Source organism: Copadichromis virginalis, linkage group LG5 (assembly GCF_057382275.1).
Source record: "Copadichromis virginalis isolate Kocher_CV1m ecotype Utaka linkage group LG5, C_Virginalis_male_GT1.1, whole genome shotgun sequence".
NCBI lineage: Eukaryota > Metazoa > Chordata > Actinopteri > Cichliformes > Cichlidae > Copadichromis > Copadichromis virginalis.
The window spans coordinates 19,327,863-19,345,771 of NC_140622.1; the positions used below are offsets into that span (position 1 = coordinate 19,327,863).

Here is a 17,909-nt window from a genome sequence, read left to right on the forward strand (position 1 = left end):
ATCTTTTAGCAGCATAGTGCTTTTTTTCCCAATTATTTTTTTAAAAGTCAGGTCAAGGCTCCAAAAGCCCAAAGGTGATATAAGGGTGGCGGCTCACAACAGTTTTTGTTTGCTACATGGATCATTTTAGTTCAGCTGGGTGTCTTTCCTTTGGTTATATTTCTTTAAGAGTTCAAAATGTGTTAATTACATAAATAAAATGCAATTCTCTCTGTAGCACTTCATGGATTTAAGCAACACACCTTAGTTGTTCACACAAAGCATAAAGGTAAACCCCCCCTCAATATATACAGTGTTATCTTCATTTTAGATGTCAAAAAGTATTTGCGGCTCCCAGTGATTTCTTTTGCGTGGAAATCGCGTCCAAATGGCTCTTTGGGTGTTAAAGGTTGCTGACCCCTGGTCTAGATGAACCTTTGTGTTCCTGTGTAGTTTATACATTAAAAGAGTCCATTTTGCTCAAATCGTCCATTGAACGGACAGCTTAGACTGTGGTACCCAAGGTTTATTGTTCAATTTATTAAAAACATACATCCCACCAATATAAAATACAAAGAGTGAACATACAGTATAAACCGGATTACATTTGAGAAGAATGAAACAAAAACAAAAAAAATCTGAAGGCCCCAAGGGTATGCAACTGAAAAGTTTCCTACCAGAAAAAGTTCTGTACTGTGACAATGGTGATTAATAATAAAAATATTCTAACATGTAACATCACAATCAAAAAGCTCTAAATAAATAACATATCAAAGCTTTTTCAGCTATGATTGAGACTAAGGGAAGCCTTTTCTGATGTATCACTGTATCGCTAATTGTACTTCTATCAAAGCAAAAATCCCCCAGCAGCATGGTGTTGGACTTCACTCGCTTGTTTGTCTGTATACCTAAATATCTAGTTACTTTAACCAAGTAAAAGCAGCTGGCCTTGTGATAGTTGAATGTTCAGATGCACGCTAATCATAGTGAGATGTGGAGCCCTGCGTCAGGCTGGCAACCTGTCCAGGTGTACCCTGCCTCTCGCCCTATGGTAGCTGAGATAGGCTACAGCTAGCATAGTACGATTGATTGATTGATTGATTGATTGATTGAGAAAATTAAGTGATTTCAATATGCCTGACGCTTGCAGAGAGGGGAAAAAAAAAAAAAAATCAGAGTAATTACATAACAAAGGGACGGCTATTAGGGAGTACTGACACTAATGGACAGTATTTTCATCCTTGAGAGAAGACAAGGCTTTTGTTGTTGTATGGAGATAAGGTAAATTCTTAGCAAGCACATAATTGTTCAACTTCTGTTTAATTTTTTCTCTTTAATTTACTATTGAAATTAAATCAAAGTGTAAAACCTAAACTGTAATATCTGTGCTTTCTGACATCTTAGCAGTGCAGATATTTAGACTGTTTCTTGCACGTTGTGACTGTTTGGCTGCATGCAGTCTGGTACTCCCCGTAGTTAAAGAGTACTATTAAGTGCCACATAAATTATAATAGATTGTGGATACACCTCCTGCACATAATATGCTGCTCACGCTGCACATAATGACCACAGTCAATGATTCAATTTAACAGAGGCCAGCCTTCCAGTAATATCATCAGTCATAAACAAGATACATCAGATATGTTTAAACTATATAATGAAAATAAGTATGCGAAAATTTTGCATTTTTAAGTTATTAACTGTTAACATAAGGCAGTATTCAATATATAAATATGCATGAATGCGCATACTCTATTACACACTTTTGCATCACTATAAAATCTGGCAAAGCTAAAATTATAATCTACGTAGAAGCTGAGAATATGAAAAGGGGTTTTAAGGTGTAAGGAAGTGACAGTAAAATTGTAAGGTACTCTATGACTCAGTGTCCTCCTCCTCTTCATAACAGCGGTTCTTCTTGATTATATCCTCTGCACTCAGATCCTCTGCATCACTTCCTTCTTTGTCCTCTTCCCAGAAGCCCACATCCTGGGAGGTGCGGTTCTGGTTTGGCTTTGATGGTGGAGAAAGGTTGATTGGCATCTCAGGAGATAAGCTTCTCAAAGAGCCCTCATCCCCAGCCGCCTTGTCTCCTTTTGTATTTCTTTTTACTCCCTCATCTCTTTCTTTCTTTTTCTCAACCTGACTCGCCACGTCCCCCTCAGAGATGGTCTCTTTATCTTCACTTTGCATCTGAGACATCTTCTCTTTCTTTTTCTGCTTTTTCTCCTGCTGGACTTCTGGCTTATTTTCCTTGGTTGATTCTTCAGAAGATGTTTTTTCCTCAAAAGATGCTCTCCAATCCTGCAGAGATTTGAGATTACGACGAGGCTCGCGAGGACCTGTGGGGTTTGTGGACTTGGGTTTGGCTGCTATTGTAAAAGGCCGAATCCGCTCCTTAAGAGAAGTGCTCCTCCTCAGGCTCTTCAATTCAGCACGCTCTGAGCTCTGGAAAGTTGAAGGCGCTTCATCATCTGGAGGCCACTTGGCTCTCCAGGGTCGGCTTGAACCAATGTCCTCTGTGACTGGACTAAGGGATTCTGTCCCGGTGTGCTGCTCACCCGTCCGGGGAGGCCAGTCGATCTTCAGTTTGCGTTTCTCAGTTGGCTTTTCTGACTGAGCTTTCTCATCAGAGATCACATTTGTCTGCTTGCGACTCTGCTTTTCCAGTAAGGCGGTCAGATCTGTAACCTTAACATGTGGAGACGTTTCCACATCTGGGACAGGCTGCATGTCTGAGGCACTCTCAGCTGGACGATTCACTGTTGCAGTTTTCTCTTCTTCTTTTTGCTTCACCGCTTCAACATCTTCATCTCCGTCAACTCGCGGCTCCCACATCTCCTTATGAGGCCGATGACCAAAGCCTTCATCATAGTTGCCTTTGGCTTTGAAGAGCTGGTTGAAATGGGCCTTGCAGTAGATGTTTCCATGCAGAGAAGCATAATTTGCAAGACTATAAAACAGACAGGAATATTTACATGAGAGGAGATTATGATATAGAAGTGGAAGCATCTGGTGTGAATGCTTACCTAAGCTTTGTGCTGCAATGAATACAGCGGAAGCAGCTTTTGTGGTAGACATGCTGATGGGCCACAAGTCTCTCCAGTGGATACACTTGCTTTGTACAAGCGATGCACGTCTCCTTCTCTGGTGGGCGAAACTTCTAAAAACATAATAGTGTCAGCTTTATTGACAATTAACACTGGCTGATTTTTTTTTTTTTAAGTTAATGATATGTGCATGTCTACTGTTCACTGTGATGACTCACCCGTGGTGATTTTGGTTGCTCCGTGCTGTCCCCTAAAACAGACAGAACATAAACGAGCTCAGTTGCTGCTCAATTATTAAGACTGGTAAAGCAGACTAGTAGCACAATATGCACAGTAAAAATGAAATTTGCACATGACTGTATTCTCCAAGTATCCTTTAAGACCAACCATTGCATTCAGGCACAGGCGTTACTTTCTCATTTTCAGATGCAGATGCTTTTGGAGCAGACTGTGGGGCCGAAACCTGGAGGAAAAAGAGAGAAACATTGATTGTTATATAATAAACAATGAGATGTTCACCTGTTTCTGGTACAGAAAGGTAAACATCTCAGAGAAGCATGAGTTACAAAAGCAAGGTAGAACAAATGGTCTGTGCTGAATGATAAAATTCATTTTCTGTGTGGGAAAGATTAGTTGAGTTGCTGGCAATAACAGCACCTGGATGTATTTATGCATGTAAACATGGCCACGATGACCTGCTGAAGTACAAACTGAGCAGAGACTGGAGAAATGTTGCATGGTCTCTATTTCTGCTGCAGCATTCAGATGGTGGGGTAAACAACATAAAAGCATGGATCAAGCCTGCCTTGTATAAACAGCTCAGGCTGCTGGTGGTGGTGTAATGTTGTGGGGGATATTTTCTTGGGAAACCTTGGGCTCCTTAGTACTAAGGGAGCATCATTAAAACACCACAGCACCTGAGTAGTGTTACTAACAATGGCCATGCCTTTATAACCACAGTGTACCCATCTTCTGACGGCTGCAGTATAACACTCCATGTAACAAAACTCAATCTCAAACTGGTTTCTTGAACATGACAATGAGCTCATATATCCACACAGTTAATATCCATTAACTGTGTGATCCTGTCGCGCCAACATGGACCAAAAATCTCGGAGGAACTTTTCCAGCAGCTTGTTGTCACTAACAAATAATGCAGCTCTGAAAGCGAAAGGAGCTCGAACTCAGTACGGGTAAGATGTAACTAACATATGTAATGAATAATGTTGGACTTTGATTGTTGTTTTGATCACTTTGAATCATGTTCATTAAAATTCTCTTAAAATCTCCAAAATACGAGGTAATCTTTTAATTACTGGGATTTTCACTGTTTTTGTTGTGAACCTCTTTATTACATGAACTCACAGAATGTGTCTGTTCTTGTTTAGCAACAGCAAACTGGTACTTGGCCATCTTTTCCTTCAGAGATGATGATCGCCTCAGCACAGGGCGACCTGAAGCAGAAGAGAGGATCAAATTAAGTGCCTTGCCTAACGTTGTTTTGCATTAAACCCAAATCTTTCTGCATTTCATTAATGCTACTGATATTTGCTTACTGCTTGGCTGCTCCACGTCATCTGATGAAGTACTACGAAGTGCTTCTCTGCCACCCTGGAAGAATAAAACAACTGATGGGTTCCGAAGATCAGTTTATGAAGGTGAAGTTATGAACTTTTAAGCATAAATTTGTTTTCTGCTCCTCCCCTGCCTTTAATTGTGGCCTAAATCAGTTCATTTATCTTTTTATTCATAGCATTGTCACTGGCAAGTGATCAAAAGTCACACTGCCTGTAGGACTGGATCAAACCCAAACAAGCTGCAAGTTTTGAGCAGCAGATATTGAACTCAGCAGTAAAAAATGCACAAAATCAAGCTCATGTGCTTTTCAGGCATCCAGTGAATACCTGGCAGTAACCAGAGCGGTATCTGCAGAGACAGCCATGCAGCATGTGGTTAAAAAGAACCAAACACACGTTTGCACGTGGGCAAAGAACCAAAATTATTCCACTCTACTAAAGAGTGAGCTCTGTGCGTTGGTCTGCCAATATGCCTGTTTTACTCAAACAAATGAGAAAACCACACAGTTTCTCGCACCACCTATCCTTTACACACATGAGCTGGTTTGGACCAATTAAAATAGCCCATTTCTACAGACTGCTTCACTGGAACTTTGGAGTCCTGTTATCTCGCAGACCGCCCCTGCCATGCAAATCAAACACCGACTAGAACATTAAAATATTGAAAGCTGCAGCCAGACAGGGGCAAAGGGTGCACTGCACTATATTTGATTATAAGGTTATATAACCATTTCAGTTATAAAGGCTCCAGTCTAATTTTTAAATGTTAGTAATGTAAATTTCACTTCTTCTTTACTAGCAGTGAAAAACACTACGACTTAGTTCATTTTATTTTATAGGTTGTTTCATGACTGCAGTACATGGTGTATACAGAGCTGCACAACAAAATACAATAAAAAAAATTAAATATGATTCCCAGGACTGGGAAAATCCCAGTAGAGCAGGGTACACACTGCAGCTAATAAAACGTGAGATAAAGACAACTGCTCCTCAGAAGGGATCCTGTGAGGAATGAGACGGCCCCAGGTCAGGAATGCTTCTGCATTCCTCTGTTACAGAAGATAAAGAGTGGCATACTTGTTGTTTTGGGCTGAATGAATGAAAGATAGAGATGAGTGGGTGGTGCTGAGGAGAACAAGGGTAAATTCACACGGACAAGCGCTCCTTCAGAAAACAGAAGAAACTGGGTAAAAATGGGTAATGCATTTAAAACAATCTAAATATGAAGGATGTTGAAAATCTGCAGAAACTACACTAAGCACTGAGTACTTCTGCACGTACAGGATGGTCACAGGTTTTTATCAATCATTAATATGTGACTCAGAGCTTCTTATCTCTGTTTATGAACTACGAGTCACTAGTATACTGTTGGACAGAGATTGTAGCAGCAAAGCAATTAGCATGTAAGATTGTTTTAAATGTACTAATTAACTATGGTCACAAAGGCAACATGGAGCTCACTACATGTGGGAAACATTGTGCCATCAGTCTTTTTTCTAATATTGCACAAGACTGGTCTGACTCAGCATTATGGTTACAATTATTTTACCCAAAAGTACAAAATCCTTACCCTCAGATCCTCATGTTGAAGATACAGTGACCACAGCTACAGGGATATCAAAAGCAAAATATTTTACCTTTTCTGTGGGCTTTTCTCCTTTCTCAAACTTCATCTTTAGGTTGTTCAAAGGCACTCTGGGCTTTTCATAAGAGGCACACGGGCTGGTTGGAACGTGCTGTTCAAGCTTTTCATTCATCATCTCTTCCTTCTCCAACCCTCTCTGGTCTTCAATCTCTGGAGCTGCTGAGGCCTGCTGAACACTATTGGCTGCGTGTTGACCTCCCTGATCTGTCAGTGGGCCAGGACTCTTTACCGGAGGCTCAGTAACGGAAGGAGGCCTGTTCAAGGTACGAGGCCTGTGGCGTGAGATGGGCTGGTGTGGAGGTGGAACCGAAGACGGCTTGTCCTGATCACCGGTTCCTCCTTGCTCCCAGCGCTTCTTCAGAACACTGAGGTTGCCAGATCGCGGGGCTACTGTTCCGCTCTCAAAAGACTGCAAGAAAGAAAAGAAAAGAAAATTTTATGTTGAGCATGTTATGCTTACCATAAAATCACTGTGTATAAGCTAAACTATACACGCATGCACTATTAGGACATACAGCTTTATCCACAGTCCCGTATAATGGAATATAGGAAATGCCTGAATCTGAACTTGGCTTCACCCAAGGATTAGGTGAACAGCTGTTCAAAGTTGGTCCAGGAAATAAATATTATGCTGTAGCTGCTGAATTTTAACAGCTGGCTCAAGATGGAGATATCTGAGACAGATCCTTCAGTTGCATTCCTTTCCACATGACAATTTCTACCTTACCCGAAGACACTGACAGCAACTCTTTTCACTACTTATCTGCTGCCACCAGTGACAGGAAGACAGCAGCAAGCAGCATGGCACAATAATAGAAGGCATGAACTTCCTTAATTATGAAAGTGTTGGAAAAAAAAGAGGATGTGAGAATGGTAAGATATCAACTTGTAACATGAACTTTTCTATCAAAGCTTCCTGTGTGAACATTTAAACAAGTTATGCTATTACTAAATTAAATTTAACTTAATTAAATCTCCTTGAATATAAGAAAGCAAAGTAGAGATTACAAGTGAATGAAAACCAAACCCAAAAAAAGAGCGCCAAAACCCCATCCACTACTAGACACCACTACCTCGGCCATAGTGAATAAAATGAATCTGGTACATCTGAAAAAGAGTTGAATTAACATTCGGACAGACAAAAGAAGAAATCTGTAAAAAAAAAAAAAAAAAAAAAAAAAAAAAGCAAGGACAAAATAACAAAAGGCACAATGACAGTCTTTGTCAGGCAAGACCACAAGGAATATAAATAACTGAAAAGTAGTGGAGCTGGCCCTTGATTTTCAAGCCAAAAGGAAGAAAGTAAACCTTGAATGCGATGAAATGGCCGAACGAGGTGTAACCACAACTAGACAGCAAAAGATGTGGGAGTCCTTTGATTGGTCCTCTACAGGTCACAGTGCAGACAGATAGTGGGAGGCAGAGCCCTCCCGGATGCTAGCAGCAAGACAAGATCTACTTGTAAGAGCTAGTCCAGCCCCTTTAACAGCAGGAAAGTGAAAGAGAGAGAGTCAGAATACCCAGGAAACCAGAGGAGGAAATGATTCAAACAGGGAAAAGTTAACTCTTTGTTAACTGTGACGACTTGGACAGCCTTTCAATCCCAAACGATTTATCAAGATAATGTGACTGAAAACCGTATCTATGGGATTTATGATACCAGCCAAATAATACAAGTCTTAGGACAAAGACAAAATTTAAAAACATGGACACAGCCATTCAAATAAATAGTTATTAGAAAACAGCAATGGTTGTACAAGAATTAATCGTCAACAAAGTCTTAGTAAAAAATGAAAATAGCTTAACAATGAATTGTGATGTTGTGGTGGAACATTTTTGTCATACTTTTCATATCATACTGGAGACTGTGTACATTTTTAGGAGTTTTGAGATTCATCGGTAGTACTCAGTGGAGACTTAATGGAAAATTCGTTTTGTTTTGTTTTTTTTGTTTTTTTTTGTTTTTGTTTTTTTAAACACAGGCAGTAATTATATACTGCTGAACAGGTTTTTTTGTTTTTTTTTAAATGTTACGCTTGACATGTAATAATTTACATCAGTCTGAACATTGACACCCTATTTATACTATATTTTGTGAACAGCTACACCATCAGATACCACAAAGACCCTTTTGACAGGCTTTGTTTGCAGATTCCCTGGTTGCAGGAGGAAAATACATGTTGGATAGATGATCCTGCCAAGCAATAATCCCCCTCACACAAAAAATTACAACATATAAAATATAATAATAAGTTGCTCTTATACTGAATTGTTACATCACATAAAAGGATAAAAACTGTGAGGAAAAAAATTGATTTCTCAGTTTCTTATTGTAACCATTTGTTGTTGAATCTGTGAATATTAACATAATATCACATCGTTTACTCTTTGCAGTTTAATCGTTTGGTCCCTCATAACTATGCAACAAAATTGTTATCAATTTTTAATGTAATTTATCTGACAGATTATTCATTCCCCCCTTCCCCCACCTCACACACACACACACACACACACACAGACAGCCAGATGGCGTTTTTACGCTGCTCATTCAAACTTGTCTCAGACACACGTGGAGATGACTATTATCCTCTGATACTGTAACTAGACCTTTGTGGTACATGAGCTGTACACCTACCTCATAGACATACAAGTAAACCAGAATGATTCAGTCTAAAGCATGAGTTAGAGAAAACAGTGGTTAATCCAACTATTTACACTAGCAGTGTTTCATTACAGTTATGTTACAACAAAATAACACAGGGTAGTGTCTGTCTAATGCAGTCACATCATGTTTCTATGGGAGAGGAAGAAAGGCTGATGTCATCCTCATTACCAGTCATATCATTAAACACAGAAAAAAGAAGCTAACTACCCTTACTGGTAAACAATAACGATATACACAACCATGGCTACAATACCTCATATTTCTTCATGGTATTAGCTGGTGGGTTATTGGTTTAATCCCAGTCCAGGTTTTTGCCAGTCTTTCTGACAAGGCAGCTAACCTACAGTTGGAAACATTGCACGGGGATTACACTAAAGTAGGATTATGGGCTTGATAGCCTGCCCATCGCAACAAGTGGCCAATGAGATGTAAGCCAGGACAAGACATTTGGCCCAGACAGTGTGTTGGCATGGTGAGTGTGTGTGTTTGCATGTGCACTCTTCATACTGTAATTAGTTGAACACCATTACTAGGGGATGCTGAGCAAATGAAGCAAGACGTGCTGCATAGAAAAACATCATTTAATCATGCCGTTCATTATGACAGGATTATCAGAATGCTGTAAACAAGACGTGATGATCTTTATGTGAGAACTCTTTCTATTTTTTCATGTATTAAATTCAGGAACAGCTGCACAAAACTATTTAACTCATGGTAAAATAGAAATTACTCTAAACTGATGTCACTGGAAAATGAAATGTTGCTACTATCCATCTGTTCAGAGAAGTACTTACTCCTTTTTTCTTTTCTGCACTCAAATCTTCAGCAGCTTTCTGGTACCTGAGAGAGAAAGAAACAACACTGACATCTAGTGATTCAAAACAATAACAAGCAGATACACATAATTTTCTAAAAGGCCCATTTGTTCCTTCAAGAACCTTGAAAAAAATGTAAACTCAATAAGTGATAGACTTGAATTTAATTTAATGTTGTTTTTTTTGTCTGATTTTGTTGTGTTTATATAAAGTTTTAATTTAGTTTATTTTATATTTTTATACCTTTAACAGAAAATATATAGTATTTTTTGTCATTTTTTAGCACTGTGTAACACAAACAATAAATCATAAAATATTAAGAGGTCTTATCCATACATCATCAACTAGTTGGTAAGTGCTTTAGATCACTGATCACTAGTCTTTAACTGCAAAAATGTTTAACATGTAATGCACTCCGCGACAATTAAAGTTTGACTTGAATAGTAGGGGCGATCATGGCTCAAGAGGCTCTAAGAAATGTTTTCAGGACCTTGTTGAATCTAGGCCATGATGAATTAAGGCAGTTTTAAAAGCAAAATGGGTCTAAACCAATGCTAGCAAGGTATAACTTGCTAGCATTGGTTTAGACCCAATGCTAGCAAGGGGCGATCGTGGCTCAAGAGTTGGGAGTTCGCCTTGTAATCGGAAGGTTGCCGGTTTGCACCCCAGCTCCGACAGTCTCGATTGTTGTGTCCTTGGGCAAGACACTTCACCTGTTGCCTACTGGTGGTAGTCAGAGGGCCCGGTGGCGCCAGTGTCCAGCAGCCCCAGGGTGGCTGTGGCTACAATGTAGCTTGCCATCACCAGTGTGTGAATGTGTGTGTGAATGGGTGGGTGACTGGATGTGTAAAGTGCTTTGGGGTCCTTAGGGACTAGTAAAGCGCTATACAAATACAGGCCATTTACCATTTAAAACTTAATTAAAACTCAAATATAAGTCATTTTAGTCCCAATTATTTTTGATGTATTACACACAAAATACTGAAATTGTGACTGAGATCAAGAGACCACAAGAGCAAATCACATGGGTCTGTAGTGGGCTGTCGTCTACGTGGATTCAGTTTTCAGTACATAAGTGTATATTTAAGCTTTTACTATTAGGGTCATTTTAAAAGTACAAGCAAATATTACTGACAACACAGTGTTACTCACTTGGAGAAGCGCTCTGCAATGGCATTGGTTTTCCCTCGGGTGGTGACCAGAGACAGCTCCTTCGCAGTGATACGCATGGACTGTGCCGCCCAGTTCCTTCGACTGAATGGATTACTTTCCATGTCGGCCAATTACCCAAATACCTAAAAGAAACAAAACACAAATACTCCTAATGTAAGAAATATGTATTAGAATACAGACTGCATTTCTTAGCTTCTGACACTAATACTCAAACAATTTCAGGCATCTCAACACTACAGTTCATGTATCTGTTTGACGCAATGGCAATATGGTCCCTTGTGCATATAGTTAAGGGATGTCTTTAGTGGGCAACTGACTATTCTGCTGCACTGATTTACTGATGTTTCTGTTGTCTCCTATTTTCTCCATCTTCGGGGAAAAGTCACAAATACAGGGAGTGCAGAATTATTAGGCAAATGAGTATTTTGTCCACATCATCCTCTTCATGCATGTTGTCTTACTCCAAGCTGTATAGGCTCGAAAGCCTACTACCAATTAAGCATATTAGGTGATGTGCATCTCTGTAATGAGAAGGGGTGTGGTCTAATGACATCAACACCCTATATCAGGTGTGCATAATTATTAGGCAACGTCCTTTCCTTTGGCAAAATGGGTCAAAAGAAGGACTTGACAGGCTCAGAAAAGTCAAAAATAGTGAGATATCTTGCAGAGGGATGCAGCAGTCTCAAAATTGCAAAGCTTCTGAAGCGTGATCATCGAACAATCAAGCGTTTCATTCAAAATAGTCACCAGGGTCGCAAGAAGCGTGTGGAAAAACCAAGGCGCAAAATAACTGCCCATGAACTGAGAAAAGTCAAGCGTGCAGCTGCCAAGATGCCACTTGCCACCAGTTTGGCCATATTTCAGAGCTGCAACATCACTGGAGTGCCCAAAAGCACAAGGTGTGCAATACTCAGAGACATGGCCAAGGTAAGAAAGGCTGAAAGGCGACCACCACTGAACAAGACACACAAGCTGAAACGTCAAGACTGGGCCAAGAAATATCTCAAGACTGGTTTTTCTAAGGTTTTATGGACTGATGAAATGAGAGTGAGTCTTGATGGGCCAGATGGATGGGCCCGTGGCTGGATGGTAAAGGGCAGAGAGCTCCAGTCCGACTCAGACGCCACCAAGGTGGAGGTGGAGTACTGGTTTGGGCTGGTATCATCAAAGATGAGCTTCTGGGGCCTTTTCGGGTTGAGGATGGAGTCAAGCTCAACTCCCAGTCCTACTGCCAGTTTCTGGAAGACACCTTCTTCAAGCAGTGGTACAGGAAGAAGTCTGCATCCTTCAAGAAAAACATGATTTTCATGCAGGACAATGCTCCATCACACGCGTCCAAGTACTCCACAGCGTGGCTGGCAAGAAAGGGTATAAAAGAAGAAAAACTAATGACATGGCCTCCTTGTTCACCTGATCTGAACCCCATTGAGAACCTGTGGTCCATCATCAAATGTGAGATTTACAAGGAGGGAAAACAGTACACCTCTCTGAACAGTGTCTGGGAGGCTGTGGTTGCTGCTGCACGCAATGTTGATGGTGAACAGATCAAAACACTGACAGAATCCATGGATGGCAGGCTTTTGAGTGTCCTTGCAAAGAAAGGTGGCTATATTGGTCGCTGATTTGTTTTTGTTTTGTTTTTGAATGTCAGAAATGTATATTTGTGAATGTGGAGATGTTATATTGGTTTCACTGGTAAAAATAAATAATTGTAATGGGTATATATTTGTTTTTTGTTAAGTAGCCTAATAATTATGCACAGTAATAGTCACCTGCACACACAGATATCCCCCTAAAATAGCTAAAACTAAAAACTACTTCCAAAAACATTCAGCTTTGATATTAATGAGTTTTTTGGGTTCATTGAGAACATGGTTGTTGTTCAATAATAAAATTATTCCTCAAAAATACAACTTGCCTAATAATTCTGCACTCCCTGTAAGAAAAAGTTTTGTTTTTTTTTAAACAGCAAGGCCAGTCCTCTAGTTGCCTCTATTAGACACTTGAATGAAGAATTCTTGCTTTTCATGGAAATAAAGTGACAGACTCCCTCTTCCAATCTGCATTTGCTATCAGTCCACCAAGTTATCTGACAGCAACACCACTTTCTTGGCATATGCAACCTCTTGGGAAGATTTATGCCAGAGTGAAACTTTGCACTCGAAATACATGTGCAGGCCTATGACATGCACTCTGACAGATATCTGTTCTTGCTCCTGACATACATACGACGGAGAACAAGCACATGAAGTGTGGGATGCAAACACACAAGTCAACATGTTCAAACTTGCTCTCCAGCTTGTGCCACTTGATTGCAAGACAGCAACACAAACTGATAACAGCAGAGCGTGAGCCCATTGTCCTTACAAAACCAACATTCATAAAAAGGTCCAACAACCACATTCCCGGCAAACAGAAATGTCTTCTTTGTCATGAATAATGTCCTGACAAACCCATGCTTTATTGGTACAGTTTTCCAAGTCAGCAAGGATGGATTAGCTGAATGTTAGCCCATGAAACCCTGGTTTAGTGCTCAGACAGTAGGTTGTAAAGCCATAAATTGGAAATCACTGCACAGTCAGTAATCATTCATCTTCCTAGCTGGACCTTTTCACTCAGGCGTCCCTATTACATCATAATCATAATTGGGACAAGCATAGTGTAAGGACTTTGGACTGAATTTCGCCATAGGACTGACTACATAGATTACATAGTCCAATACAACTGGTGCTCATGAAATCACTTTTGGATAAACGTGATTAAACATGACTGCACATATTACATATTTATAAGATGTATTTCTAGTCAGTTATATATAATTAATTTCATTTAGTCTGAGGTTAGTGTTAGAGTTTTTAGGAGAGACACAGATTAACAACAGAATAACTTTTTATGAGGTTCTTACATCTGAGAGGCTACTCATTACTGCTACAATGTTTAAACCTGGCAGGAAAGTCAGTTTATCAATTGATTAATTGTATATTTTGCTGTAGCCAGTTACTTCTTCATTCAAATTTGATAGCTGTGCTGAAAAATGTACTATTCATCCTTTTAAACTGCAGATTCTTTTGCAGGTTATCCAGGGGCTGCAGTCCATACCTGCATGCACTGCGATTGAAAGGTAGGGACACACCCTAGACAAGCTACCAATCTGCCACAAGGATAATACAGGTCATTTCAGTTTAAAGTTGCCTATCCGCTCTTTTGCATATCCTTAAACACTACACGCCCGAAGAAACCAAAGAAAACACAAAGGACGTCTACGACTCAAAAGCAAACACAAATCCCTACTATTAGAAAGAGAGATTTTCTACTTGTACGTGTTCATTCACTCATCGACAGGCAGCAAAAATTGTACACTAATACAAAGGAAAGAATGAAATGCTTCATAGGTATGCAAAACAAATGCTCAGAATTCTGACTTCCTGTTTAGCAACCTTATATGGAAACCTGAAAGGGGAAAAAATTGCATTTACTGTTTAAGCACTTAATAAAACATAATGCAAGTCAGTTTAATGGCTTTTTAGTATGACAACAAATAATCTAATCTTTCAAAAACTGTCACTCTCTCATCTCTGGATTATATTATTAACTCTTAGCTGTCGTTTTCCAACTGATCCACAATTCTGACAGTTACTATTTGTGTTACTTGTGCAGGTTTTCAACAGGAACATCGACTGAATCAGAGGTAACTTGGATAATACATCTTAAACAAAGCCTGAAAAGAACTGAAGCTAAGATTTGGTGTGTGCGCTGTGATAAAAATACAGAAATTAGAATCTTTATAAATTTATCAAAAACCCGTTTATATACTGACCTTTATCCCTTATTTAAAGTAAAGTTCTCCGTGACAACAAGTAACCACAACACGGTAACAACTAAGGAGGAGTCCGCATTATTTGACACATTAATGAGCTATGATGCAACTATTCTTAAAACCAAAACCACAAAATCAGCTGTTCAGACGAAAATAACCGAGTCTAAAGTGAAGACTCGGCACAGAGGCGAGCAACAGACGCGACTTTAAGAACGGCAGCCCTGTTCAGGGGGCATCGCGTCTTTTTGAATTTAAAAAAAAAAAAACTTTCATTACAGGTGCAACAGTAAGATGGTGGTTATAACTGCGAGCTAATGTAGTTAGCCTATAGACCTGCACTTTAACAAAGATTTAAACGCTCAAAATTTTATTCAAAGTAAGTTTCACTTAAGTTTTACACGAAAGAGCTCAGTGACTACGCTTAAGAGTACAAGCTTAGCTGCTGGGCTGGTTTGGCATTTTCCCTGGAAGACAGCGAGGAGGAGGAAGAAGTATGTGCACGTGCTTGACAATAAAATTCTAAATCTCGACCTAAACAGTCACCGGCTGCCTCAGTGTTTTCAAAATAGGCGTTATTATTTTGATAGTAGCTACAACGTATATTAAACCCCGTTTTATGCTATTATTTTAGGTTTCGTCTTACCTGTGCGAACTTCCGTTGAGTCACTTCTTTTTTCTTTTTTTTTTGTGAAACCTGTGCGACACCTGACACTGCTGCCGCCACTGCGTCACCGCCCGGTGTGGCTCGAGCAGAAAGGTGCAGTGGAAGTACGCGAGACAAACGTCACGTGATTTTATGCACCAATGACCTTAGGTGTTAAATTACTCCTACCTGGTATGTTTGCGTTTGTGCTTGCTTGCAGGGTGAGCTGTTGTTCCCATCTAGAAATTCCAGAGAAAGACCGTTTCTGGCGACGGGAAAGCTCAGGGAAGAAAAACATGAAGGAAATAGGTTTGGGTGGTTTCTGTGCTTTGTCTTTTGACAGTTTTCAGCAACTGTTCCTCAACTTGCTAACATAATAGCTTGATTGTTAGTGTAGTACTAGTGTTATAAAATGCAATGTTTCATCCACAGAATGCAGTAAAATGCTTAAAATAGAAAAAACAGAAGTGAGACATACCATCAGTAATCAAGGCTCCAAAGTCAAACATAGCATTGTGCCAGCTCAACAACATTACTAAAGCCACTATTTAAGACCTGCCTGTGGAAAATAGCCTATTAAATGTAATGGGTGTCAAACCAGGTTGTGTCAGGGAAGGGACATTGAATGTTTGCATGATATTTGCCTTCTAAATAAGAGCAGCTGGATGAGCTACAAGAAAGGAAAATCACAGCTTTAATTTTTATTTTCCACCATTTTGCTCAAGTGTATGAGTCCTTGAGCAAAGTACTATCTGTTCTCTGTGCCAAGGCTGTTACGGGGAACTGAACTCATCTCAAATGGGGCCAAGTGAAATATTTAAGTTAGTGGCGGTTTTTCAGTTGAATAATTTGTGTTCTCTACCAAAGAAATGCATATTTGCTCACTCTTCTACTAATGAGAGGAATTTTTAGTCAGTTTCGTTATCTAATGAGGATCTGTTGCTATTTTGAAAACATTTAAAAATAGATTGCTTGCAACTTAAAAGAAGTAACTGGTATCACATTTTCGTAGTGAAACTATTAGAATTATAATAACACACTTCAAAAAGGCTGAGACAGGAGCACACAAGCCTCTTTTCTTTTAAGAACATGGGGGACATATTTAAGTTCTACTTGTTGTTGATTATGTTGTGTCTGTGTTTGGGTTATTTATATAAAGTTTTGATTATGTGTTTCTAAACTAAACATTCCCAGTTTAGCTTCACGATTTTTACAGTTTACTTGGTAGTTTGTTTGTTTGTTTTTTGTTTATTTGTTTGGTTAAGTCTCGGTCTCTCTGTTTGGTGTTGTCATCTTTTTGTTCCTGTTTTATTTTGTGTGCATGGTGTTTCCCATCTCCCTGATTTCCTCATGTGTCTGTTTAAAGTCTCAGTTTGTCTCTCTGTTGTATCATACTGTAATACTATTGCCATGCCCGGGCTGCATTTCTGTTTGTTTTACCTGGACTTTGTTTTCTGCTGGTGTCTTTGTTTACATGCTATGCCTAAATAAAAGGTCAGACATTTTTTGTTCCCTCAACTTATTTGACAGTCTGCATTTTGGGTCCTTTATCCACACAGGTCTGATTTGCAGACAGAATGCACCGTGCATCACACCACCGCAAGTGCCAACAATTGATACATGGGCATCAGAACTTGACCAGACAGCAGTGGAAGAATGTGGCCTGGTCTGATGAATCAAGTGCTCTTCAATCACATGGATGGCTGAGTGTGTGTGTATTGCTTGCAGTATGGGAAGAATCAAGCAGGTTCAGCCAGTGTAATGCTTTGGGCAATGCTGGGAAACCTTGGGTCCTGATGTTACTTCGACTCGTATACCTACCTAAGCATTACTATAGGCCTGCCTGTTCTCATGAAAGCCCGCCTTTTCATGGGAACGGTATTCCCTGATGTCTGTGGCCTCTGTCAGTGTGATAACACAGCCTGCCACAAAGCAAAAATGGTTCAAGAATGGTTTACGGAGCACAACAACAGGTTTGAGGTGCTGACTTCAAATGTTGACCTCCAGTCCAGCATCTGTGTACAAACAGTTCCCATCCATGGAGGCGCACCTCGCAGCTTACAAGACTTAAGCTTGATTTAGACTTCTGCAGGAAATTTATGTCCTAACTTACATAGTAACCGGAAACTCCTTTTATTCCTACAGCGCAACCATTGAAGTCATTGTGATATGAATTGACCTGACATGTAGTTAAATTCCTTGGGAGGCGCATGTCAAGTTACGTATAAGGTTGCAGTGTAGGGTTAAAATGGAGTTACAGTTGTGACACAAGTTATGATATAGATCTGATGAAAAACTCTAATTCACATGTTACAATTAAATCTGTTGCTAACATCTTGGTGTCAGATACCACGGCACACCTTCAGGTGTCTAGTGGAGCCAATGCCTAGATGAGTTAGGGCTGTTTTATCAGCAAAAAGGGGGACCAACACAATATATGGCAGGTGGTCATAATGTTATGCCTGATTGGTGTATAAACTGATGTCTTCTACCTGTGATGTAAGGTAATCCAATTACATTTACATATTTCTATTTTTATATG

At 39.7% G+C, this 17,909-nt stretch overlaps 1 protein-coding gene across 2 annotated transcripts; it reads right to left on the reverse strand.

The window, feature by feature from the left end:
- Positions 1-490: 490 nt before the first annotated feature.
- On the reverse strand, positions 491-15,482 carry LOC146709495 (LIM domain and actin-binding protein 1-like). 2 transcript variants are annotated; one of them, XM_085456465.1, is made up of 10 exons: positions 15,368-15,482; positions 10,884-11,026; positions 9,711-9,756; positions 6,244-6,660; positions 4,586-4,640; positions 4,395-4,483; positions 3,417-3,492; positions 3,248-3,279; positions 3,009-3,139; positions 491-2,932 (listed from the first exon to the last, which is right to left on the reverse strand). In XM_085456465.1, exons 2-10 carry the CDS (start codon positions 11,003-11,005, stop codon positions 1,855-1,857), a joined length of 2,046 nt encoding a protein of 681 aa, XP_085312591.1. In that variant the 5' UTR covers positions 11,006-11,026; positions 15,368-15,482; the 3' UTR covers positions 491-1,854. The 2 variants fall into 2 exon arrangements, with proteins under 2 accessions (XP_085312591.1, XP_085312590.1); XM_085456464.1 differs by having other exon boundaries at positions 3,009-3,142.
- Between the last annotated feature and the right edge of the window lie 2,427 nt (positions 15,483-17,909).

Excerpts from the sequence above, each read along its gene's own strand:
- LOC146709495 (XM_085456464.1), bottom strand. The coding sequence starts at position 11,005 with ATGGAAAGTAATCCATTCAGTCGAAGGAACTGGGCGGCACAGTCCATG. Across the intron at positions 4,641-6,243 it reads GAGAAAAGCCCACAGAAAAG|GGTGGCAGAGAAGCACTTCG; the intron begins GTAAAATATTTT and ends TTATTCTTCCAG. Across the intron at positions 4,484-4,585 it reads TGACGTGGAGCAGCCAAGCA|GTCGCCCTGTGCTGAGGCGA; the intron begins GTAAGCAAATAT and ends CTTCTGCTTCAG.